The sequence below is a fragment of the Lichtheimia ornata genome (genome assembly GCF_029851405.1).
Source record: "Lichtheimia ornata isolate CBS 291.66 chromosome Unknown scaffold00003, whole genome shotgun sequence".
In the NCBI taxonomy this organism is placed as follows: domain Eukaryota; kingdom Fungi; phylum Mucoromycota; class Mucoromycetes; order Mucorales; family Lichtheimiaceae; genus Lichtheimia; species Lichtheimia ornata.
In genome coordinates, this window is record NW_026695323.1 from 28,682 (window position 1) to 54,567 (window position 25,886).

Genomic DNA, 25,886 nt, shown 5'->3' on the forward strand with positions numbered 1-25,886 from the left:
GTAGCAATAGGACATAAGATAATATAAAAAACACACATATATATATTCCAAGAAGGTGACTAAGAGAAGAAGCCGATTCTAGAGAAAAAAAGGTGAGTACTTTGTTTCATTACATCCAGCTGATGACATGCTTACTTGTTTTTCGACATGAAGGTTTTCGTAAGGAGCTGTAAGGTTTTGGAGACGTGAAGTTTGATATACTCGAGATCCAGTAACTGTACATTGTCTTGTTGTTTCTCCAATAGATCATCCAGCTTCAGATCGATCTCCAGAATAGGTTTATCACGCCCTATGCATGCATGCTATTAACAATCTTCTTCCTTCCTTGACACCCAATGAATATACATACCTTTGTAATGGAGTGAAATGATAAATGTACCAGGGATCGGGGAAATGATGGTCAAATAGATATTGCTTCGCCTAAAACTTCTGTTTAGCCAATGTGAGTCTTTTCCCATCCTATATCAAGTTACCTGTATTCGGGTACTTCAGTCTCGGCAATGATGCCTTCGCGTTCCAATTGCTGGTGCGTGAATTTGGCAGGGCCTTGGAAATGCTGTTTGCCCGATTTTTGCTTGACCTTGCCATCCGTGACCTGAACACCAATCCCAACTTGCTTCTTGTTGGATTTATCACCACCTCCACTCTGGATACGAACATTTTGCAGATACGCCTTGTAACTTTCCAGCTGACTCTTGAGATAGTTGTTGTGGTCCTGGATCGTCTTGTATACGCTTTCCAAAGATCGCATCTCCTCCATCACTTTGTGTTTCAAGTCGCCCAAATGTGCCAACTCTTGCGTGATTTCCTCCACCAGCAATCGATATCCATCACGTGCATCGGTGATCCCCGCATCTTCCAGATCCACAAGCATTTCCTTGACCTTGATACCTTTACGGACAAGTTGTGCGTCATTGGCGGTACCAGCCGTCTCTGCAATTCTCACCAAATCCAGTGGTGGTCGTCCAAGGTATGGAAGTGATCGAATCAATTGCACGAAAATCGCTTTTGCTTCCATGTACAAAATGTCGTTTTGTGTAATATTGTTCTCTGACATCAACGTTGTTGTCAAATCTAAAAGGTGGCTGTGAGCAAACCATACACTGTACTCTTTGTTTCCCATCATCTTACCTTGTATTGGGATTTCCCATCGACTGAATAATGGTAATTCAATTGGCTTGTTATCCTTTCTAGGCACTTGGGGAGGTGCAATGCCCACTTCAGTCACCAAAACTCGAAGATGATCAGTCTCCTTGGGTGCGAGGATGTCAATGTGCTGATGTAATAATGACTGGGTGTTGTAGATCTCATTCGGAGTAATGCTGATAACAATGTCCTTCTTGGATAGAGCCATGTACTGATCCATCTCCAAAGACTCATAGAAATCTCCCACTTCACATAGGTCATTTAAGAACCTGTTGATACGTTGCTTGTTTCGGTCGACAAACGGATTGGTTGGGATCATGTACGCCTCTTTTGCATATGTCGGCTTGTTGGCCAAGTTTTGCAGCATTTTGGCAATCTACAATAAACATGAAAGTGTTAGAGATGAATCATGTTTGTCGACCTACGCATGCTACTTGCCATAGTGAGTGTCGTTCGAGGATGGTTACTTGGGATACCATCCACCAGCATATATGCTTGTGGCGTCACAATAGCAGGGTTGATGAATCGCAAAAAGAAGAAGCCACCAATAAGAGAGCAAATGGCATACTCGCTTGCGTCGGGATACTTTCGCTTCGTCAAGGAACGAATCTGCTTGCATATCCAACGAATACCATAGGGCACCTGATCGAGCGAGTTGATGATTGTTTGTAGAAAAGAATTGGCGATATCCATCAAACGCTTCAAACGCGGCTCAATCAACGCTTTGACTTGGGGATCTTGAGCAGCTTCTTCTGCTGATGAAGCTTTTCGAAAGTTGGGAGGTAGTACGCCATCGTTTTCAATTGTCATTCGCTCCAATATCTCCTCTTGTACCTATCAACTGCATGATCAATACCTTATCAAGACATCCATCGTGTTGTCATGGTTACCTTGAGTGGATTGATTTGCAAGTTCATGTCCTTGTGTTCAATCAAATCATTGATCTTATCCGACAATACTGATTTGAGATAGGATTGACCTGGTCCACGTCGAGTATAGGTTGTCATCATACGCGAAACAGGTGTGTTGGCACGTAGCAATGATGTAAACTCGGCTGTCGTCTCGAATTGTGCTGCCAAGACATTCTGGAGAGACAATCGTTAGTCCTATGACAAGTGCCTCTTTTAAAGGTATATCTCACCTGAAACATAGTCAATAGTAAATGCTCTTCTCGACTCTCATATTGGTTGCCGTATAGTGTAAACATGACGGTTTGAAGCAAGGTGTCGATCTCTGCTAAGTTGACAAGTCGACAAAGTGTTGCAATATGCCGTGGTTCGCTTTGCAAAAGAAAGAACAAGTTGCCATATTGCTGCATCCTTCGATCATCTGGATAATGGTCGTCTGTGCTATCATCATGTTCCTCCAAATGAGATGCCATTTCATTTTGCTACATGTATGTATGTATGTACACCATTAGTTATTGTATGTAGCTCATTGCGCGCGCTCTCTCTCTCTCTTTTCATCTTATTACCTCATTCAATGCCATCCTGTTCTGAATCAATAAAGCGATGCGAGAATCCAGGAATCGTACGTCTCGTTCGAGCATAAAGTTCTTTTTGGATTGTGCCGATATCTTGGTTTTGAGCTCACGTAGCGTGCGTTGTACTATCGATATCCACGTTGGTTCATGTGCCTTTGTTGTCATTTATTCTTTACCTTGAGCTAATTCGTCCTCGACTTCAACATCCTGTTCAGCAGCCATGGAATAAAAGGCGGATACAGAGTATCGTTTAGAACCTCGTCCTCCTCGTCGCGTCGAATGATGGCTATTAGCAGCAGCAGCAGCTACAGCCCTGCTAACGATCGTGCTGCCTTGTGGATATCCAAGTGACGAGATCATGCCACTGCGACGATCGGTCATTACGCTGCTCTGTGCAGACATTGTGGACACGGCAAAGCGCACCGAGAAATTTCAGTTGCAGGTGTACGTTGTTGGGTGGTGCGTGTCTCTTTTCTTTCTCGTGCAATGGATCGAGTCGCGTCTAGGGGATCGCAAGAATGAGAGTGCAGGCAAAGGATGATGAACGAGATGTGAGAAAAGGAGAGGAGGAACCTGTATTGCAAGAATGGCGCCAATAGTCGATTATTCATGTCACACAAACCCGATAACAAAGTTAACACAGCATTTATACGCGCTCAAGTTATATAACTATCGTGATACCCTATCTATATAACTCTTTCTCTTACTTTTCTTGCCACACATGGTCCATTATGATTCTCTCATGCCCTAAAATATGCAATATGGTTATTAAAGTTTCATTGTATACCATCTGAAATCCTCTATAGGGTCTTTTTAGACTACATTTATGCGGTGTTTGAGTAACCTGGATCCCTATTCTTGATACTTAGATAGTGCTATGTAAATGACATTGCTAGATATGTAATAAAGTTGCTTATAGCTTGATATCCTAATAGTCAGTCATCGTGTGATCATAAGCCCATCCTTGGCATTTGAAGCACCAGCTGTTGGTGGTGGTTACCCGATGATTGACCAGTATATGGAATGAAAAACTAATACAATTGCACTACGATGAGCGACAAAGATTGTGATCCTTGGCTTATTCTTAAGACAATGGAGCAATCTCTAACACAAGAAAAGGCTCTTCTTGAACACAAAGTTCCACAAGGATTGACAAAAACGAGATTTTGGACCCATCTGACCAAGCGATTACACAACCCTCTATAAGGCTAGAGCTTTGGATCATTGGATCTTCGATATCTCATTAGCCCTCACGTATAAAACATCGCCTGACAATTGAATGGTGATCGTTATTGCTATGCCATCGAACCTCCATATGATCACGTGAATGGTGCAGGCGCTGGGATAATGTGTAGCTGCTTCTTTTACATTGGGAATCACCATCATGGTTGTGTGTCCTACTCGACCCAAGTGAGCCATCCACCATGAACAAAGTACCCGTAGATCCATATTGATGCCTCACTCTTATGTACTATGACGATGATCCATTACTGTTCCTCGACCCCTTCGCCAGCATCATGTGCCTTTATTATCAAGAAGGAGGATGACGGTGTATAACAAAAAAGGAGCTATGATTGCATCAGATTTTGTGTTTCACTCATCGAGTGAGCAAAGTTGTCCTTTTGACGTTGAAAGCGCTTGCAGTAATATTTTGATCCGCAACATCCCTTTATTTTGTATGTATGTGTTAGAAGCAAAATTGCTACAGAGTCGACTACAACTATGTCTTAAGCGACCAATCCAAAAATTTGATGTCATTTGAGAGAGATCATACTAATGATGGGATCAACGTCTAACCATGTAGCAAAACATTGAGACATCTCATTGCCTTTTCCTCGGGTGTAATTATAAAGAACGGGTATCCATGCAAGATCCCATGAACATGATAATAGTTTATGCATTCATTGATTGATCCATCCATCGCATCTTGCGGCAAGAGAAAATCACGTTCCAAAAGAGGTTCAATCCACTTTGCCTCGCTCGCTTTTTTTTTCGCGTACATACACACACCACACACCACACACGCACCCACTTGCTCACACAAGAGACGCGTGCATCTCGTTTACATGACTTTTTTCTGGACACTACGTCGTTGGATTATTCTCTTCCTGTTACGCATTGCCTTGAGCTGGCGTAGTCATGGACAAGCTCGTCGCATTATAAAGTTCTTGAGTTTCTTACTTCCATTTGACCGTTCCTGGGTCTGCAACCAAGATGATCGAGGCATGTGGATTGGTGAACACATTAGCAAGGAGAAAAAAGAAGCACTCGAGGATCGTGTAGCCAACAGTGATATTGTTCTATTATGGGTACCAGGTATGCACACACACACACACATAGACACACGGACCATCCAATCGATTCGACTCACACTTTTTTGGGGGGTTTCCTTAGGTGGAGGATTCCGATGTGATCTGAGCCCATTGTATGTCAAGACTTGGACTACTTGGATACGTGCTCTCGAAGCAGACAAGAATATGAAATGTACCATCTTTGTAGCCAAGTATCGTACGTATCGCATGAATGGGATGGTGATTGTATGAGAAACAATGCTCACCCATTTCTCTATAGGTCTTTCTCCAGAGCATATGTTTCCAGCAGCTGTGGATGATCTCAAGGATACTTACGATTGGTTGATCAATACAATGCATGTACCCGTCTCCAAACTCTTTATAGGCAAGTGATTGTTGTTGATGTTGTTGTTGTTTTGTACTTCCTTATCCCTTACATCTTTCATGACTACTACACAGGCGCCGATGATGCTGGTGCATCTATTGCTCTCGATTTGATGTATCTTCGTAATGCAAAGTTCCAAGGTGCCATCTTTGCATCCCCGTACACTGGATTAGAGGCAGGTGGTGAGTCATGGCGTGCGAATGGTGGAGTCGACTATGTCAATGCAGCAGCCGTGGAGCGTATGGAAGAAAGCTATATACCCCAAGATGGAGATCAACCGTTTCGTTATTTGCCTGCTGAAGCCAATCTTGCCCCTTGTCTACCACCCAACATGTTTATCACAGTGGGAGGCAATGAAGTCTTGCTAGATGAAGCAGGCTATCTCGCTTCACGTGCACGTGATGGCGGAGTACGTGTCACCTTGGTGCAATCACCCGAGCAAGTTCATTTATGGTCTATGCTTGCTGCTGCTATTGTGGATGACGTTCACATACGTCAATACGCTGTAGATCAATGGGTTTCTTTTGTGGAACAATCTGTGCGGATACCTCTTTTGAATAATAAACATCAATCATGATTATTTCCTCTTGGTTAGTCATCACCATAGCAACAAGAACCATAGCAACAACCATAACAACAACATATGACATTCTCATGCATTCAAATTAAACATCATTTCCATTGAGAGAATGAAACAAAGAAACAAAGAAACAAAGAACGAGGAGAGACTAAAAAGTAAGGGGGTGGGTTGTTGGTGATAGAGTGATAACAAGGATGATGTAGAGTGGCGCAAGTAAATAACATTAATACGGGCCTGGAAATTGAGGTCCAAGTACGTCGTTGTCGGTGTCCAGAAGTAATAATGATGGCGCTTCGCTCTTGCTCTCTCTCTCTCTCTCTCTTCTTAACCCCTTCCCTCTTTCCCTCTTTTATCTCTTCTTGTCTTGTCTTGCAATGCCTTTGCGAAAGAAACGTAATTTCAAAAACTTGACACTCGGCAATTCACCTGTTGTTGTAAGCCAACCAGAAGCAGTACCTGACAAACGACGGTCATCTGTGCGACGCCTTGAAGAAGAATACGACAGGCTGTGTGAAAAGATTAAGGATCTGGAACCTGGTCTTGAATTGCGACTGGATCTACGTCCTGACGACTTTGAGAATGTTGATGAGTTGGGTCGTGGTAACGGCGGCACTGTATGCAAAGTACTGCATGTAAGGACAAATACGGTGATGGCTAAAAAGGTAAGCAAAAACGACAAGATGTATGTATGTATGTATGTATTCATTAGCTCTATCTCTCTTTTAGGTTATTCACGTCGAGGCCAATATGAATGTTCGAAAACAAATCATGCGAGAACTTCAATTCATGCACGACTGCAACTCTCGGCACATTGTCAGCTTTTATGGTGCGTTCATGAATGGTGGTGACATTTCGATCTGCATGGAGTACATGGATGTCGGGTAAGATCATGTCAAACGAAAGCTATGATATCATTCATTCATTGATGGCCCCCGTCATTTTGCTTGTAGTTCACTGGATAGGATTTATAAGAAACATGGACCAATTCCTTTGGATGTGTTGGGCAAGATTGCTTATGCAGTAAGTTGAATTATTCTCGATCAAGGTGTTATAAAAAGAAGGCTCACGTTATTAGATTGTGGATGGGTTGATATATTTGTATGATGAGCATCGGATCATCCATCGGGGTAAGTCTATCTAAATGGGGATGTTCAGCACATTGACATGATGCAGATTTGAAGCCATCCAACGTGTTGGTTAATTCTCAGGGACAGATCAAGCTCTGCGATTTCGGAGTCTCCGGGCAACTCATCAATTCGGTGGCAGATACATTTGTTGGTACAAGCTCTTATATGAGTGTAAGTAATAGTAGTAGCATGTATGATACAACAATGGACTAATGTAGATTATAGCCGGAACGTATTATGGGATCTCCTTATTCTGTAAAATCCGATGTTTGGTCTCTCGGCATCTCGTTAATGGAATTGGCCTTGGCAAGGTTCCCTTTCCCACCCGATGGCAATGCATTATCAATCTTTGAACTCTTGCAACATATTGTGAACGAGCCTGTTCCATCGTTTCCACCCAACAAGTTCCCCGATGTATTGACAGACTTTGTGGACAAATGGTAATTAGTCACGTCTATATGGAGGATCATGGTCTTTTAACTCGATTGAATATGTAGCTTGGTGAAGGATGTCAAACTTCGAGCAACGCCAAGTGATCTCATGGTAAAGGGTTCTTTTGGTATGTGGTGGATCTTTCATCTTGCTAACAACCTTTTCTATAGAAACATGATTACCTTGTCAATGCAGCAGCAGCCAAAGTGGACCTCGTCAAATGGGCGTGCAATGTATCAAGTCCACCTGAAAGAATCGATCTCTCTAAATTGCAATCGTCATCCAACGCTACCAGCAGATCCTAAGATGAAATCCACCATTGCATTTATCCAACCACCACCCACTCACCCACCCACCCTTCTTGTCACTTTTTTTTGTCAACGTTACCCGTCCTCGAAAAGAATATCTCACATCACACGCTGTATATGCGTCTTATAACATATCCACTCGCACACAAAATTGAAGCCGTTCATTGTATATTTGGAGGACATTTTTATGAATACAAAATGACACTGACGGATGTGATGGATCGCTTTGTACTACACTATAGTAATCACGTGAGATGAAAATAGCCATACCAACAATACCTTCTACGTTTGTCCCCACATACACATATGAGTCTCTCTGTAATGATGTTCCAGAAGGTTCATGATTAAAATGTGTTGTTGTATTTATGTACGTTATGTTTTTGAATGAGTGGATCTCTACGGTACAATTCCATTTGCTGATAAAAGAGGTATATTTGCCGGCGATGGATATAAACGCCTACTAGACAATGCCACGTGCAAAGATGCAATAACCTAAAGAAATCGATGTTTTTCCATTAAGATACCATCCTTGACATGAATACCAGATACACAAACATCTTCCATAGTAGCCTTTGCTTGGTTGACAAAGAGGGATGACGCCCACTGGTTTTATGCAGCTTGATGAGTTGAGCATCTCACAGCGAGGCTGGTCAACAGTCACGGGCTTCTACAGGCATTATTAAATTGATGCTGGGTATTCCGAGCAAGCCCAATTTACTTTACAGCACGCACGCACACAATGACTCGGGTTGCTTGGAGAATCGCAGTACAATGTGCTTCTCTAAGATCAGCACCTCAACGACAATTCCATACTGTTCGACACGCTCGTGTGTTTAGAGGTGAGCTACAGAAAAGGACAACAACCTATACACACGCAACTCACAATGACTGACATGGAACAACCAAAGGCTATGCACCTGCATGTAACGCGACACCTGCCATGGAACGTCAAACAGTAAGTTGCTATGCACAAAAAAAAGAAGTTGGGACGTATGGCTAACCTCTTGTTATAGCGTTGCTTCCATGCTTCTGGTAAGGAGACGACACATAGCATATAGCATGTATATAAAACAGCTCAGCTCAACTCGAATGATCCACAGCTCCCAACCAGGCTGCCAAACGTGATCCATACGAAGTATTAGGTGTCAACAAGAATGCAAGTCAAGGCGATATCAAAAAGGCTTACTATGCGGTAATTTTATTGAATGAGCAAGAGAAGGATGGGATGACATGAGTAATAACACGGAGTATTTTGTATGTATTAGCTTGCGAAAAAGTATCATCCAGACACGAACAAGGAGAAGGATGCTCGTGAAAAGTTTGTTCAAATCCAAGAAGCATACGAGATCTTGTCTGATGAGCAAAAGCGTAAACAATATGATCAATTTGGCTTTGGATTTGAAGGTACAAGTGGTGAATGAAACAGTTTCGAGAAAATGCCATTTGACATTCCTTTTTTAGGTGCTGGCACAGGACCAGGCGGTTTCCATGGTAGCACAGGAGGTGGTGCCGGTGGTGGATTCCCTGGTGGATTCGATCCCAATGATATTTTCAGTCAATTCTTTGGTGGTGGATTCGCTGGTGGTTTTGGTGGTGGAGCTGGTGGTGGTGGTATGGGTGGTTCTCCATTCCGTAATGCACCCGGTGAAAATATCCAGGTATTGTACATACTTTTATCCACCCCCTCCTTTTGCTCATGATGATTATGGTAGGTTCCTTTGTCTATTTCATTTATGGAAGCTGTCAAGGGTACAACAAAGAGTGTCATTGTGGATCGTGTAACAAAATGTACCACGTGCAAGGGTTCTGGATTGCAACACGGCAAGACAAAGCAACAATGTTCTGTATGCCATGGCTCAGGTGTACAAACCATCAGCATGGGTGGATTCCATATGCAAACAACATGCTCTGCTTGTGGTGGTCTTGGATCAGCCATTCCCCCAGGTGCAGGTTGCCATACATGTGATAGTGTAGGCAAGGTCCGAGAACACAAGACTGTCAAAGTAAATATCCCAGCTGGCGTCGATCAGAATTCTCGAGTCCGTGTCCCAGGTGAAGGTGATGCTCCTATTAAAGGACAAGGACCCAATGGTGATCTCTTTGTTACTTTGAATGTAAGTGCCTATACATATACATCTATTCATAATGGTACTTTTAGTAATCGTCTTTTTGTGATATGATAGATCCAACCATCGTCGATCTTCCGTCGACAAAATTATGACGTCTTTGTTGATGCCAAGATTCCTTTCTACAAAGCTATGCTTGGAGGTCGTGTACGCATTCCTACCATTGATGGTGATGTGGAGCTTCGAATCCCTCAAGGTTCTCAACCAGGTGATAATGTCGCTTTACGGGGGCGAGGTATTCAAAGTCTTCGAGGATCTACACGAGGTGATCAAATCGTCACATTAAAGGTCGAGCTCCCAAGGTAAGCTTATCCCCATGCTCTATATATCATATGCATATTGAGCCAACATTTTTCTTTGTTAGATCTCTTCGTGGTGAACAACGTGACATCATTGAGAAATATGCAAGCTTGGTTGATCCAGAATATCGCAAGGATGACCCACCAGTTCCTCCTTCAACGCCTCCTCCAACCCCACCTCCATCTGACAATGATGCTCCTCAAGATAACAAGAACAATGATGAACAAAAGGAAGGCTTCTTCAAAAATGCTTTCGGCAAACTCAAGGATAAGCTTAACCATGAATGCGACGAAGGAGATAAAAAGAAACCCAAAGATTAGAGTATGGTACCCCTTTCCATGTATTAGAACTTTTTTTCCCAATGCTAAATATGACTTTGTTAATGCATTCTGCGACATCTTGCGGAGTTTTACCCATCATGTTTGGCTAACAACAATATCGTGCTTGGATCCCTAACGTAGTCTATCCTATGTCATGATGATGTTGACATTGCTTCTATAATTTATGGCATTGCTTATCCTCTTCTTTTGTTAACTGAGTATGGGACTGATACATAAATCACCATGGTGTATTACCCAATCTTTGAACAAGTGCATATCATTCTATGTACCTTTGATACCAGCCGAGGGTAAAGGTGTGATCTTGAAGATGATGTAAACGGTTACAGGGTATCATCCAGGATGCACACTATTTCACTACCAGTAACTTTTATCCGTCAATCTACCGGTGACGGCATTCGAACGATTGAAGCATCAACTAGTCGCTTTTATTAGTAGTACACAGGCTATAGGATCGATCTATGGTACTAGACAGCCGATCATTCATCTTGGTAATCGACACATTATAGCTGATTGGGAAGGGGAGAGGGCAAGTGAGAGGTGATGCATTGACAATGAATCTGGATGTGAGCAGTAATTGGCTGAAATGGGATTTGACACTGCAACATGCAACATCTTCCGTCCCTTCCTTCCGACTCTTGAACTCCCTCGCGTCTCTTTTCCACCCACCCACCCACACACGCGCACTCACACATACACGAACGCCAATGTATCGCCGACGATTCAAAAAGAAACAAGAGACCACCTTCCCCGATACCATTGAAGGCTTTGGCTATGTCGTCAAAGAGAATGGTGAAATCCGCCATAAAGAGAAAGGTACCCAAAAAGCAACGCCATGCGCTACAAGAAGATCACTGACTGTAGGCAATGCAGATGAAAAATACGAGTTCGAGTATATTCCCAAGGATCGTCCATACAATGAGGCTCGCTACAATGCTTTCATAAGCAAGTTGTTTATTCTAACAGCCAATGGTCAACACGTCAACTCACATGACAAGCATAGATCTCGTGGGCGATCTGGTCGAGCAAGAACTACAAAGCGCGCCACTCAACTTCCAAAAGACCATCATCCCAGTGAACGCCAATCCATCAACCGAACCACACACCTACATTTATATGACGTGAGTAGTGGATAGGGTCTTCTTGACTCATGACCACCACCCTAACGCCTGTGTATACGATAGACCGAATGCAATGACAACATCCGACAAGCTTTTATGCTTGATTCCTGGCAACAATACTCGGTATGTCGAACAATACGGATCTTTGTTCAACGTCTCATCTCTTTGTATAGTATTGGACAATGGACAAAGCGCGTCATGTGTGATGACAACATCAATGTAAGGGACATGGCATTGGTGTCGAGAAATGTTGCTAACTCAATGTGTGTCCTAGTCCGGATCCATGGTGGATGTATCGCTTCAAGCGCTTAAAAAAGGATACGAGGTGATGATATTGAATCCCAATGGTATCTATTGGTACGATAACCGAGCTCGGGTAAGAAAGAGAAATGTTATTGGACGGGATGTCTATAGGGTTGCTAACCATATATCATGAGCAGGAAGCACCTCCTTTGACACACATGAACTTTTCCATGGTCCCTGGTAAGGAAGCATTTCATCCAACAATGATATCAACATGCATGCTTACAAGGTTACACAGAAAATGAAGGACCCGAGGCACATTGTCTTTATGTTTTCCAACACTTTATTAGGTATGAAGGATCCATTCCAACAATCAACCATGCTCATCTTCACTCTTTTATTTTTAGCAAATGCAATGCAGCACGTATAGCGATGTTTACTCTTGGATGGGGAGGTCATACCTTGACTGAACTTTTGAATCATGATGGTAAGTTGACACTTTTGGCGTATCTATATGAGAAGCATCCATTGACAAGTGTCTGGAAACAATAGGTGACTTTTTCAAAAAGCGTGTACGGGCAGTGGCCATGGCAGATAGTACTCACTCGAGTGACCTTCTCAAGGGGGATGACAAGCGTGCATGGATGCGGAACGTAAGCAATGCTTTTTTATGTGCATGCATTTGACATGTGTGTGTTGACAAGGATTCGATATAGCATGTGGTGAATTGGGCAGTGTCATCCGAACCAAGAGGTCAGCCAATAACCGATAATCGATTTGGTTGTGATTGTCTATCATCAGGTAAAGTGGGCTCCATCATGTTGGTTTCCATCTTCCTTCCATCACTGATGCTAATTCTTTTTTCTTACCTTGACAGAGCTCGAGATTTCAGATTATACGTTGCCGACATGCCTTGATGCAATGTGGAAGTTTATTGATATCCAAATGGGGGACGCTGAACCAGAAGAAGTGGATGATGAAATCACACGACCAGAGCTATTGGATGAACAAGAAGCTGAATTAGAGGAGCACCTTAATGTTGTGAGCATCGGCTAGTCTATAGATACGCTGCTACTTTTACAGTATAAATACAATCGCTTTTTGATGCAAAGACAAATACGTTAGCTAATTGTGGTGATGGCTTTAAGAGAAAGCACGCGGTGGCATCGCATATACCTTTCTCAACATACATGTATTGATGACTAGCGGTCCGAGTTGCTCACTTAGCTTGTAAACTTTTGACTTTTCGATGAATGGCTTTACGCTCACTATAATAAGCTGATACCTTTGCATAAACACATTACAATCTCGTAGTATTCATCTTTACAAGAACTGGTAATCCTTTACCATTCACGTTGACGATAAGAGACTTCCTCTATTGTATGCTACCCTGGTGCAGGGAACCCTCCCATTCCACATCGTTACACCATAATGAAGTATGAAGTCTTTATTAGAACACACTTAATTAGCATGTGCGAGAGCATCTTCTGACTAGGCATGAATTCGGGATGGGCGATCCCAATATTATCCATGTAGTTTATGGGATCATAAATTGCCAGCTAACAGCCACTTCCTGCCATTAGAACTTTATTCAAGTCTACTGCATGTGAACGATGCTCCTGCTCTAGACATTCATTTTCACGATTCAATTATCTTGATCCGAGTTGATTTGGCTGAGATACGGTCAAAGAGAGGGTACATCACTCTACACATACAACATGGTCGATCTACCTCCACTGATGTTTATTAGTTTGACCGTAGCTCGGTCAAATCAGCTCGGATCAAGATAATTCAATCATGGAAATGAATGTCTGGAGCAGGAGCATCGTTCCCATGCAGTAGATCTCGCAACAATGATGACTGGATAAAAGTGGCCGTTAGCTGGCAATACATGCCTGTTCCTAGATGATCCATAAAGTAGTTATACATTGACCCTTTCATTCATGTAAACGTAGCTGTGTTACACAACACGACCCTCTGCATCTTTTGCTCTGTCAGGGTCCACCTACTTGACAATGAACAAACACCACTCTTCTTATAGCATCACGCTTACAAACATAAAGGTGCCTGTATCTCCGAACTTTACAATGAAACGTGGGTTTTTTATTAGAGCAATGTGCTCGGCTTGGCCAACAGCACCTTGTGTGAAAGTTTCGCGTTCAATGTCGCAAACAGCCCAAAAAATATTTTTTTGGTCGTCGTCGTCGAAGAGGTCGACCCCTGGATCCAGTTTGGCTGGTGGCGACATTGCGAAATCTGGGATTGGCAAGCTTGATCGTGAAACTTGCACCCAAGGTGCAGTTGGCCAAGCCGAGCACATTGCTCTAATAAAAACCTCTCGTTTCATTGTAAAGTTCGGAGATACAGGCGTCTTTATGTTTGTAAGCGTGATGCTATATGAGAAGTGGTCTTTGCTCATTGCCAAGTAGCTCGACCCTGGAGAGCCAAAGATGCAGAAGGACCTCTTTGGGTAACTCAGCTAAAAAGTCAGGACTTCAGGGACAATGCATGATAGGTACGCAACCCTCATATTCAGGTCATACATTGGCAGCTAATAGCCACTTTTATCCAATCAGCATTGTTGCGAAATCCACGTGATGGGAATGATGCTCCTGCTCCAGACATTCATTTCCATCATTCAAGTAGCTTGATCCGAGTTGATTTGGCTGAGCTACGGTCATACAAAGTTACTTCAGTTGAGCAACATAGAGCATGGTTAGATGTGTGGATTGATGTAATCCCTCTTTGGCTGTATCTCGGTCAAATCAACTCGGATCAACATGATCCAATCATGGAAATGAATGTCTGAAGCAGGAGAATCGCCCACATGTCATAGAGTGGACAACAGTGGCTATTGTGAAGAAATGGCTGTTAGCTCGCAATGTATGGGATATTGTCAATAGTATACAGTATCATCCTTCCATCCTTCCAGTCATGCAAACGTAGCTGTGTTACACAACACGACCCTCTGCATCTTTGGCTCTATTATAGTCATACTACTTGACAATGAACAAAGAACTCTTTTCATATAGCATCATGCTTACAAACATAAAGGTGCCTGTATCTCCAAACTTTACAATGAAACGTGGGTTTTTTATTAGAGCAATGTGCTCGGCTTGGCCAACAGCACCTTGTGTGCACGTTTCGCGTTCAATGTCGCAAACAGCCCAAAAAATATTTTTTGGTCGTCGTCGTCGAAGAGGTCGACCCCCAGATCCAGTTTGGCTGGTAGCGACATTGCGAAATCTGGCATTGGCAAGCTTGATCGTGAAACTGGCACCCAAGGTGCTGTTGGCCAAGCCGAGCACATTGCTCTAATAAAAACCCCACGTTTCATTGTAAAGTTCGGAGATACAGGCACCTTTATGTTTGTAAGCGTGATGCTATATGAAAAGAGTTCTTTGTTCATTGTCAAGTAGTATGACTATAATAGAGCCAAAGATGCAGAGGGGCGTGTTGTGTAACTCGAGTCATTCAGCACAGGCGATGCATGATTCTTGTACACTGTTTAGGAATAGTTCAAAATGCCAGCTAATATCCTTAGTCCTCCCATTCCCCATTGTTGCCCAATCCAATGCATGTGAACGATTCTCCTGCTCCAGCCCAGCATGCCCATCCTTCAACTTTCTTGATCCGAGGGGGTTTGACTGAAAAACGCTCAAACACAGAAGTATCATCCAAAATCAGAGAAATTAATTTGATTGATTATATGTAAACTGCTACTTGATAGCCCATTCCACCCAATCATCTTCTTTACCCAAAACAATGCATGTGAACGATTCTTCTGCTCCATCCCAACATCTCCATCCTACAACTTTCTTGATCCGAGCCGATTTGGCTGAGCAACGCTAAAACAAAGAAACACCATCCAAGCATCAGAAAAATCATTTTGATTTCCAGCTCTTCCACACCCACCTTCTTCCCTCTTCCACCCATTCTCTACTGTTACCGCATTCAAGTATACAATTACCACCTGCGAACGATTGTCCTGCTTCAACCCACCATGTCAATCCTACGATTGCCTTGATCCGATTGTCTTTGACCGAATGACAGCTTCATGGCGTGTACACGGCTTTCTTGTCACTCTACTCCAACACATGCCTTCCTTGATACAACCCAACGTCTTGCACATTCCTCTGCCACGATCAAACTTAACAGCATTCAATCCAGCAGTTGCCATTAGCAAGGTGTTTACTCCATTGTCTAAAACAGCGTTCTTTACTTGCAGCAACTTGACTTGCAGTCTCTTTTTTACGTGAACAGCAGATAGCCATCGTATAGGAGCAGCTTTATTTACGTGTAGCAACTTGTTTTCAATACATACGAATTCTTATGGATATGTATTTGAATACGCTTTGGTTTGTGTATGGGATGGAAGGAGTTAGATGTGTACAACGCGTGGAAAAAGAGTGTATGCATTGTCAATTTTACCTGAGCGATTGATGCCTCCAAATTATCGTGTTTCCATGGCAGCGACGTTCGTCATTCTTTGTGCAAGCTATCAGCCATGTACAATCATTACCATCCAACTGCATAAAACTTGCCATCACGCATCAAGTACCACCTCACGTCCATCCATTCACTTTTGCACAATGCAAGCCCAACGGATAGCTAATTCGCAAATCGATGTATCCCTCCCATTTCGGATCAATATAGTCGTACCTCTCAATCTATCTCTTGTGAATGGTGTTGGATTAAAGGTTACTTTAGTGAATACGGCATTGCGTTGGCCACACTTCTATGCTCCTATAAGAGACCTCATTCTTCCTGAGTTGGACGCCGCCGTGTGTAGGCATTTGATACATTGTATTATGGGAGATTTATGGGATGGCAACTGCAAGACTGTAGTAGAAGTATATCCACTTGTGAATGCTGCAATAAAGAAGGAAGAGAAAGGGCCTGATTCATTCATTGTATCTTGCACAAAGCTGCATTCGGTAGTATAGTTCGCCTCCTTTTGTTGTTAGATCTTGTCAATTACGTTGTAACACACATCCCTCTTTTGTGAGTTGGATCTTGTAGGTAGTTACCTTATTTTATACATGGTCTCTTGAAAATATGTGCCGGATACGCATACTTCGTACCTCTGCAAGCAATAGGGAACTTCAATTCAAAGTAACATTCAGTGCCTGTTTTGTTAGCCTCTACAAATGTACCTTGCTTCGGGCTGGGCTGTGTGAAAGAGGTGCGCCACCACCTAGTCTTAGTAAAGGATGGTCACTTTTCGCTGAAAGATGTATAGCTAAATACAAGGGCTATGTATACGCCATATATGACATGATACGATGAAGGTGTCAAAGGCAGGATGTTGGTCGTCATGGCAATGTACCAATTAGCCTTTCTTTGGGCATCTATAGCATCATCCTTCAGCATGCTGTCAATTTTATTCGTTTTGTTTCGTACATGTTGAGATGCTTCTCTATACATAAACTATCAGCTTAGTAACCTGTGTTACAGTATTTACATTATATGCGCATGGAAAAGCAAATGTATGCGCTTGTCATATGCTGGCAGGTGATCATGCATGATGTAGCTTGTCATTGAGCTATATAATGGTGCTTCTCGAATACAAAATTAAAAGGGGTGAAACCATCCATGTACAACAGTGGGATTGATGTGGTCATGGTTGCATCGCACCACACCCAAGACAGTGGGATTTGTAGGTAGCACTCCTTATCTCTATCCATTTCTTCGGGGAGGGGAGATGTGGGGGTGCAAGGAAATCGTCCTGTTAGTGGCCAAGTTGGCTCTTGTGTGCGCTGGTTGAAAAGGAATAGTAGTGTCATTAAGTATATGCTGCAATAAAGGAGGGGGTGGGGGGCATCAAGTTCTTGCATTTTATGCTGTTGTGTGATGCAAACATGCTGCAAGTCCACCTTTTTCACAAACAAACTAAAGCAAACTTTTTATTTCTCCTCTTTTTATTTGCCACTTTTTGCATAAGTATTTATTTGTGCACCTGATGATGATGATCCAAGAAGCACCAAACCATGGTGGCCACGTTGTATAAAGAAAACAATACCCAGCATCAAAGATGCAAGAGATGATTATTTGCAAAAGTCCGGAAGAAGGATGGACACCATGATCGTGGAAGACGCATGCATATGTATATGTGGGTTTATCGTGCCTTGCTGCTGCGCATGCACATTGTCGAATCGAAGACCCCTGAATATTGTAAGCAGGCGCAGATCGCATATAAACTCGCAGAACTAACCCGGAATCACCTTTTTTCCTCTTTTTCATCAACATGCTTGGGGATATCCATCATAGTACTAGTGCAATGTATTCAACCGCCACCGGAACATCACCGATTCTTGGCCGACCACCCCCACCACCATCATCTTTTACATACAAAGAGCAACAACATCACCACCATCATCAACATGCTCTTCACCCACCACCATCATTATACCACGACCACGGTTATACCCGCCATTATGGCAATAGTGAAACTCATCGCACACCACAGTATACCCCTTTATCCAACACAAGTCTACGCGAAATACCCAGCCCAGTCTTTCCAGACCACCACCGTCATGGCCATGAACATTCCGATCCTAGCTACTATGCCCGATCAACAACAGGGCGTGGCAACTCTAGTTTCTCAGGTTGGAATTCAAGTCCACCATTGCCGTCAGCAGCCATTCGTCCTTTAGAGTTCTCTGATGGGAGCAAACAAGTCGGAGCGACACGATCAGCAGGAGGTCCTTTTGTTGCTACAGCTTCTGTTGCTGCGACTACTGTTGGGAAGCCACCACCACCACCACCGCCATCATCAACATCTCCTTGCTACGGTTCTTCACCTCCTGGACTCCTTGCACGGCCCAAGCTTACAACTACGGCTTGGGAGGATGAAGGAACCTTGTGTTATCAAGTAGATGCTAAAGGCATTTGTGTGGCTCGCCGAGCTGGTAGGTCATGTCTCTTTTTTCTTCATGCATGGTAGTAGTAGAGTAGTAATAATAATCACTATTGTATAGATAACCATATGGTCAATGGTACTAAGCTACTCAATGTGGTTGGCATGTCAAGAGGCAAACGAGATGGTATCTTGAAGAACGAAAGAGGACGTGTTGTCATCAAGGTGGGTGCCATGCATCTTAAAGGAGTATGGTAAGTTCTCTTTTGCTTCTATTGCGGGGGTGTATACATATATTTATACATCCAATCTAGGATCTCGCTTCATCGAGCCAAATTCTTAGCAAACAAGTTCCGTATTGCAGATTTGGTTTATCCTCTCTTTGAAGATAGTCCCAGAAACTTTGTATATCATCCATCAACAACATCATCACCACCCATCATTGCCGATCGACCGGCATCCATGTTTGAAGCAGATACAAGGACATCCCCTTTTATCACCAACAAGCGTTCTTCATTGCCATCTATTCTAGATACAAGTATGAAAAGCAACCCACTTTCCCCTTATTCCTCTTTCAATGGCTAACACAGAGTTTTTATAGCTGCATCCCGCCCCTTATTGCATGCAGGTTGGTTACCAATCATTGGTATCGGGGGAAAGCATATAACATTGAACATGGTTCTTATGTATAGATTCCAAATCCTTCAGTGACAGCAACAGATCACCCACCTCCATCCTACCGCTTCCACGTGCCTTGCAGCAGCAAACGAATTTTCCTTGTCTAAACTACAATTATCAGGAGCAACGACAACAGCCCATGTCACACCATATGGAGCCTCAATCAGCTGCACTACGAGCATTACCACATCCGGCTACTACTGGTATTCAACAACCTGCTGCTACTACTGCTATGAACCATGATCAAGTAAGTAGAAGGTCTCGGGTGTCAATATATATAGAGAGAGACTCATGTTGCTATGTTCCAGTCAAAGGCGAGCATAATGGTTAGCAATGACAACCTACCAAAAGATACTATCCAACCATCTACTTGTGGAAATGAAAGGGAGAGGAGAAGTTATGGAGATGCATGATTTTGATACTAGATACAACTATAAAAAATGACTCTTGGGTCGAATCATTAATACCACAATACAAGACTTGTTCATGGTCAACGTATACTATAATAAGCACAAATCTATGGGGGAAATGTACTCCTAATCATGTCGGCAATGTTTCATGGCATGGAGATCGATCTGGATGATGCGTCGTGAGTTTTCAAATGTACAAAACCTTAATTTGGGCCCGATGTGTTTACGAGACAAAGCCACATGTATCTTGTCATTGTATACATAACAACCGGATTTGTATTTCTTTATCTTGGCATAGTAGTATAAAGAATGCATGGCGATTCAAGGAGTTAGCTACTAGTTTCAATGATGTTAGCTCACTCTCATGATTCATAGGCAAGTATTTCTTGGATGAACTTCAAGAGGTTTACTATGTAGAAAAGGATTCACACATGGTTGAGGTTTTATTTAGAGTGATGTAATGGATGAGAAAGAGACTAGCTAGCCTGTGTCTAAGATGCGAGTATGTACCACAAAGTCCTCGTATGCAATGCATAGGATTGGCCAATGCAAGCCGTCACAATGCAAGTAGTGAGAGAGAGGTCCAGGAAAAAAATTCGGAGGCCCATCTTTGATCCTTATCATGGCTGCTATCATGGACGTCAAAAAAGAAGAGCTCGAGGAACAACAACAACAACAACCCTCCATTCAACAAGACCAAGATTACGACGACTATGAAGAAGACTATGACGACTATGACGATTACCTAGACGACGAACTCAATGACGCTGACTGGGACAATGCAACAGGAGGTGAGTGAGATTATGCGCCACCCACCCAAGAGAACACTTACTGATAAAGGTTATAGATTTCACAAAGCAATACAATCGTCTTCGTCAGCAAGTGAATGCAGTCCATGCTCCAACAATGTCAAAGCCCATTGTGCCAGCTGTCAACCACAAACGACCCGAGCTTAAAAACAACAGCACAGCAGCAGCAGCATCGTCGACAACCACCACCACCACACAACTCGAGGATAAAAAACAAGCGCTTGATACACAGATTGAAAGTCTTGGTCATTTCGCCAATCGTATCCATGTTGCCGACTATGTTCCTGGATCCAATATGATGTCAGGAAGTAGGAAAGCCAATGGTGAAAGGTAAGCATCAGCGTATGAATCCTATGTCGATGCGTACTTATGGGGATGATTCAGATCGATTCAAAAGGACAAGTCCGATCGAGCTACAGTGGAGCAAGTATTGGATCCAAGAACACGTATCATTCTATTCAAGATGTTGAATCGAGGCATCTTTTATGAGATCAATGGTTGTGTCAGCACTGGCAAGGAAGCCAATGTGTATCATGCTACCACAGAGGATGGGACCCATCGAGCCATCAAGGTGTACAAGACCTCTGTATTGACATTCAAGGATCGTGATCGTTATGTCACTGGTGAATACCGTTTTCGACATGGTTACAGCAAATCCAATCCACGCAAAATGGTCAAGGTGTGGGCTGAGAAGGAAATGCGCAACTTGAGACGTCTCAAGCAGGCTGGTATCCCTGCTCCTGAAGCCTTGGTATTGCGTATGCACGTGCTTGTCATGGAGTTCCTCGGTGATAAAAATGGATGGTAATTGGGATAAAGAATCCATGGGTGCATGCAATAGGGATACTCATTGTTCGTATGTAGGGCTTATCCTCGGCTCAAAGACGCACAATTGGACGCATCCAAATACCCTGTATTATACTATCAATTGATCAAGAATGTTCGTACCATGTATCAAGTATGCAAGCTGGTTCATGCCGATTTGAGCGAGTATAATATCTTGTACGTACAAAGATTCTATATCGATATGGCTTATTAACAATCCTATTATCAGGTATCACTCTCGAAAGCTGTACATTATTGACGTTTCTCAATCCGTTGAACACGATCATCCTCACGCCTCCGAATTTTTACGTAAAGACTTGGCCAATGTGACCGATTATTTCTCCAAGAAAGGTGTTCGTGTCATGAGTCTTATGGAGCTATTCAATTTTGTTACGGACCCCTCTTTTGGTGATGACAATGAAACAGTCGATCGTGAATTGGAAAAGGCAAGTACAACAATCGATTTTCTCCACCTTTAGTCTTGAACAGCTAATGATTGATGTTACTATAGATTCAAGAGAGGCTTAATGCAGAACCTGAAAAAGAACGCAACACAACAGAAGAAGAGATTTTCATGAGATCGTATATACCTCAGACACTCGAAGAGGTCATTGATGTGGAACGAGATACTTTGCGTGTAGCTGATGGTGATGGAAAAGATGTAAGTTACAAGGAAGCATTGATTGGGTATTGGAATCCAAATGCTAACGATGCATCCTGTAGCTTGTTTATGCAAACCTATTGGGCGCATCTAATTTTGAAAACACGGCAAAGACGGTGAACAAGGAAATTGCAGCATTACGGATAGACGATACAAGCAGTGAGGATGAGGATGAGGATCAAGAGAATGATAGCGACGCTCAAGACAACTCGGATGACGAGGAGGAGGATGAAGATGAAGATGATGATGATCAAAAGCCACGAGGCAAAAAGTTTGAAGACAAGGAAGCCAAAAAGCTCCGTAAGCAAAAGGTCAAGGAAGAGGCAAGGGAACGCCGGAAACACAAGTTGCCCAAGGCTGAGAAGAAGCGTAAGATTCAAAATTCTAAAAAGAGATCAAAGAAATAAAAAGACCACTATCTACTACAATAAAATTCATGCTCTACTACCACCACAATGCCATGTCTTGTATCATAAGCGACAAGGTCACATATACCATATTGGCTCCTATCATTACCATGCTTCGCATAGTATTTTGGAATAGCATACAGATCTCACATGAATAAATCATCTCTTGCCCTCTCTCAGTAAAGAGCACTCATCATATCCTGGTGGCCATTGACAAGAAATTACATGTTTGAAATCTTTTATGAGCATGTATCATTACAAACATAGTACTAGGTATAGGTGATAGGCAAAAAGATGGATGTCGCACTATGAAAGAGATACCTCTGACTTTAACCTGGTGCAACATATATTACGTTAGCATGTCATCAAGAGTGTCATCCTATCGAACAAACTTACTTTCGCATATAATTTTCAGGTTTGGTAACCCATTGCCTTCCGACGGACCATAACCCCTGCTCAAGGTCGTTTGCCAGAGTTTTCAGAGCGACTTGTGTAAGACGATTCGGCGCAATGATATTACGCATATGCCAATCCTCGATTTCAACCGATAGGCGACGATAAACCATGATGAATTCTGTTGTAGGTAGGTTGGAAGCAAGAAAATGGCACGAGAGTCGAAAGTTTTGAAGTGGTTGATAGAGTTCGCTTGATAGCTCATGGTCTTGGTCGTCATCATTGTCACCATTTTCCAACATTTGCCATCTAAAAAAGAGCGCGCGGGAGTCAACAGCCTTTTTCGATAGTACATGTATACACATTTACTAACCTTCTAACGTACATCCGAGCATCCGCAGCCCATTCTTTCATGATAATCCTTGTCATCAAGTTCTCTGCACGCTCAGTCAAATGTTGAAATGCTTCCAATGGTTGAGCAAAGAGTGATTTATCAGCAGCTTCCACGCCATCCAAAAACGCAAGTCCAGAATCGAGGGCCTTTAACTCATTGGTTACTTGCACCGCCAAATCAACATTGTCGCGTAGTTCGAATTGTAGCGTGAGGAAAAACTAGATTGCAACCGTTACATCCCTATTGACTTTGTGTGTGTGTATGTTGTCGTCGTACTTACATCATCATCAGCCAGCTCTCGTAAAGTATCACCAATCACACGAGCGCTTGCCCACCAACGACATAATCGACGTAGTGCTGCAATCGATCCACCTGTTTCCGCCGATGTAATAACCCCCGTGACAGATTCGGGTAATCCTCCTGGTACTGGAACAGATCGCATCAAACTCAAAGCTTCAAAAGCATCCAAAGCAGAAAGAAGTCGCCCATGATACTGGTTCAATAGCCACATTTGGATCCCCATAAAGAAGCGTAGTTTCTTTTCAACGCTGGGGATAAGCTTGTATGTGTCTATTGGTCTTTATGAGAACACACGCATGCCTGTAATTGTAATCCATTCCCTTACCAGTGATACTTTCAAAAAGATGGATCAACTTTGCAGAGGACTTTGTCGATTTGACAGTGTCATTCGTTCTCTTTGATTCACGTTCATCCTCTTCTGCATAAGGCTCAAAAGCTTGGCTATCCACAGCAATCTCGTCGTAACGTTTTTGTGCAACTAAAAAAAAAGGAGCCGCATGAATCATTTCCATCCATACACTAACCACTGCTACTTACATTTCCGCTCCGCATCAAACCATGCTGTAAACCACTTCTCGTTGCCAAGGATAACATCACCCATGGCTCCTCCTTCATATGGATAATAGGCAAAATCTTTGCTAAGCGCATTGTCGAAATCAAGCACTTGGTGGATGGTGTGGCTCATCAAGTGGGGTTTGTTTGTCATCTTGGGTACGGTTGTACGTAGCTTGCGTGCCACATTCTCGACGAGACCACGGATAAAGCAATCTTTGGCGGAAACAGAGCTGCTGAGATTCCTCTCGATAATCGGCTGGATCGTACTCAATAGTAACGGCACATGCGATGCAATCGTGCTTTTCGTATGCGACAAGTACCATTCTGGCTAATGGACCATGCTTTAGCATAATGCATCTCGTATATATGGGCAATGATGATTACCTTATCCAGTCGATTTGTGGGTTTTGAACTCTCGAAATGAAACTTGAATCGCATACTCAGAGCCTCCAGCATGATGTTGATGGGTAACAGCGACATGGTTTGAGGGTCAAACGGCTTATCCATATCTTCCGGCCTAAACACGCCATTGAGTATACATACCATGGGTACCTTATACCACTCGTTCGTATGCTTACGTACCTTTTCAACAATAACAAGTTTTGAAATGCTGCTTCAAAGTCGTCTATCTTGGATTTTACTTGAGGCCCAAACGGTGGCTTGATTGGGGATGGCCATTGAAGCTTTTCTAGAGAGTTACGAAAGTTGCTTGATAACGAATTGAGTATTTCATGCGACCGAAGGGGGTGCTGCTTCATACCTTGACATGACGTTGAATAGCTCTTGGTACAGCTTGTTTGAGGTATAATCCAAATGCGACATCAATCCTTGGAATTGTGCTTCAGCTGTCGCATCATAAATACAAGAGCGTATGGAGGCTGCCAAACGAACAAGTTGTTGATATGGGTCGATAGCTTGTGCAGGATCAGATTTGACAAGCGACGTCGTTTTCTCCCTATGGATGGAACATCCATGAGTAACTTTTGTATCACGTTGATGATATGCGGCTTACTCTAGATCAGATGCGACGAGTAATGCTTTTAGATATTGCTTTGCATGATCGAGCGTGGTGAGCTTTTGAGCAAGAGTGCCTAGTTGATCGAGAAGAGGTGCGTGTGTGGATGTTGCAGCTCCGGCACATGTATCAAGCGCTTGCTTGGTGTCTTCAAGGGACGTATGCAGGCTGTCAAGGTCGTTCTTTTGTGCAGTGGACTTGGCCAACAGCTCCTTGAGCATTGCTTGGGTGGACTCCTTGGTCTCGAGTAACTAGAATACACGTTCAAGGTTGGTCTCAAACACCTCCATTGCTGCTCGTTGTCTATTTACCGTGCGATCAAGCTGTTCTTGGTGACGCTCCTTATCATTGACAAGGCCATTGACGCGGGATCGTCCAATGTCGTTCGTTGTTTGGAAGGTGGCATTGAGGAAATCGGTCAACGTGGGATCGCTCATCAGTCTGAATGAATGGGAAGGATAACGAGGTGTGGGACGGACCAGCAAGCTGCACAGCTTTAATTTAGCAACAACCCCCACCCACCCATCACCCAGCCAAGCATCACATCCAAAAGGAATTTGATAGATCATGCAGCTATTTTTTTTATTAAACCATGGATGATGTTGTATATACAAATGTCTTTTATTCGAGGATGATTACGAGTAGGCAACACACAGAGGTGTGTTTAAAGAGAGCAAAAAGAAAGGTTTCACCACGACGC

The 25,886-nt window shown here is 43.0% G+C and overlaps 8 protein-coding genes across 8 annotated transcripts; 6 read left to right on the forward strand and 2 right to left on the reverse strand.

Annotated features, from left to right (window-relative positions):
• Positions 1–59: 59 nt before the first annotated feature.
• O0I10_000986 (uncharacterized protein) lies at positions 60–3,031 on the reverse strand (the record flags this gene model as incomplete). Its single annotated transcript, XM_058481085.1, has 10 exons — positions 60–78; positions 136–289; positions 350–420; positions 474–1,074; positions 1,132–1,522; positions 1,585–1,980; positions 2,037–2,231; positions 2,288–2,536; positions 2,621–2,754; positions 2,806–3,031. 10 exons carry the CDS (start codon positions 3,029–3,031, stop codon positions 60–62), a joined length of 2,436 nt encoding a protein of 811 aa, XP_058347723.1.
• A 1,664-nt stretch (positions 3,032–4,695) lies between these two features.
• On the forward strand, positions 4,696–5,882 carry O0I10_000987 (uncharacterized protein; the record flags this gene model as incomplete). The annotated part of the gene is made up of 4 exons (XM_058481086.1): positions 4,696–4,945; positions 5,024–5,137; positions 5,201–5,305; positions 5,380–5,882. 4 exons carry the CDS (start codon positions 4,696–4,698, stop codon positions 5,880–5,882), a joined length of 972 nt encoding a protein of 323 aa, XP_058347724.1.
• A 377-nt stretch (positions 5,883–6,259) lies between these two features.
• O0I10_000988 (uncharacterized protein) lies at positions 6,260–7,749 on the forward strand (the record flags this gene model as incomplete). Its single annotated transcript, XM_058481087.1, has 8 exons — positions 6,260–6,547; positions 6,612–6,766; positions 6,836–6,905; positions 6,961–7,012; positions 7,059–7,183; positions 7,238–7,452; positions 7,510–7,555; positions 7,615–7,749. The coding sequence occupies 8 exons, from the start codon at positions 6,260–6,262 to the stop codon at positions 7,747–7,749; spliced, it is 1,086 nt and encodes a 361-aa protein (XP_058347725.1).
• Positions 7,750–8,491: 742 nt separating this feature from the next.
• O0I10_000989 (chaperone DnaJ) lies at positions 8,492–10,498 on the forward strand (the record flags this gene model as incomplete). Its single annotated transcript, XM_058481088.1, has 9 exons — positions 8,492–8,591; positions 8,661–8,707; positions 8,766–8,784; positions 8,853–8,944; positions 9,018–9,156; positions 9,214–9,410; positions 9,465–9,866; positions 9,936–10,180; positions 10,243–10,498. The coding sequence occupies 9 exons, from the start codon at positions 8,492–8,494 to the stop codon at positions 10,496–10,498; spliced, it is 1,497 nt and encodes a 498-aa protein (XP_058347726.1).
• Positions 10,499–11,070: 572 nt separating this feature from the next.
• O0I10_000990 (uncharacterized protein) lies at positions 11,071–12,936 on the forward strand (the record flags this gene model as incomplete). Its single annotated transcript, XM_058481089.1, has 12 exons — positions 11,071–11,332; positions 11,390–11,461; positions 11,520–11,637; positions 11,701–11,760; positions 11,811–11,856; positions 11,912–12,013; positions 12,078–12,120; positions 12,179–12,230; positions 12,288–12,367; positions 12,433–12,533; positions 12,597–12,681; positions 12,758–12,936. 12 exons carry the CDS (start codon positions 11,071–11,073, stop codon positions 12,934–12,936), a joined length of 1,200 nt encoding a protein of 399 aa, XP_058347727.1.
• Positions 12,937–17,978: 5,042 nt separating this feature from the next.
• On the forward strand, positions 17,979–19,830 carry O0I10_000991 (uncharacterized protein; the record flags this gene model as incomplete). The annotated part of the gene is made up of 8 exons (XM_058481090.1): positions 17,979–18,054; positions 18,151–18,302; positions 18,350–18,791; positions 18,861–18,993; positions 19,054–19,277; positions 19,341–19,367; positions 19,432–19,664; positions 19,726–19,830. 8 exons carry the CDS (start codon positions 17,979–17,981, stop codon positions 19,828–19,830), a joined length of 1,392 nt encoding a protein of 463 aa, XP_058347728.1.
• A 631-nt stretch (positions 19,831–20,461) lies between these two features.
• O0I10_000992 (uncharacterized protein) lies at positions 20,462–22,529 on the forward strand (the record flags this gene model as incomplete). Its single annotated transcript, XM_058481091.1, has 7 exons — positions 20,462–20,618; positions 20,675–20,966; positions 21,021–21,440; positions 21,501–21,638; positions 21,691–21,907; positions 21,973–22,122; positions 22,185–22,529. The coding sequence occupies 7 exons, from the start codon at positions 20,462–20,464 to the stop codon at positions 22,527–22,529; spliced, it is 1,719 nt and encodes a 572-aa protein (XP_058347729.1).
• A 392-nt stretch (positions 22,530–22,921) lies between these two features.
• On the reverse strand, positions 22,922–25,623 carry O0I10_000993 (uncharacterized protein; the record flags this gene model as incomplete). The annotated part of the gene is made up of 10 exons (XM_058481092.1): positions 22,922–23,231; positions 23,296–23,534; positions 23,597–23,886; positions 23,942–24,094; positions 24,154–24,499; positions 24,556–24,688; positions 24,754–24,879; positions 24,932–25,126; positions 25,184–25,437; positions 25,498–25,623. The coding sequence occupies 10 exons, from the start codon at positions 25,621–25,623 to the stop codon at positions 22,922–22,924; spliced, it is 2,172 nt and encodes a 723-aa protein (XP_058347730.1).
• Positions 25,624–25,886: the final 263 nt, after the last annotated feature.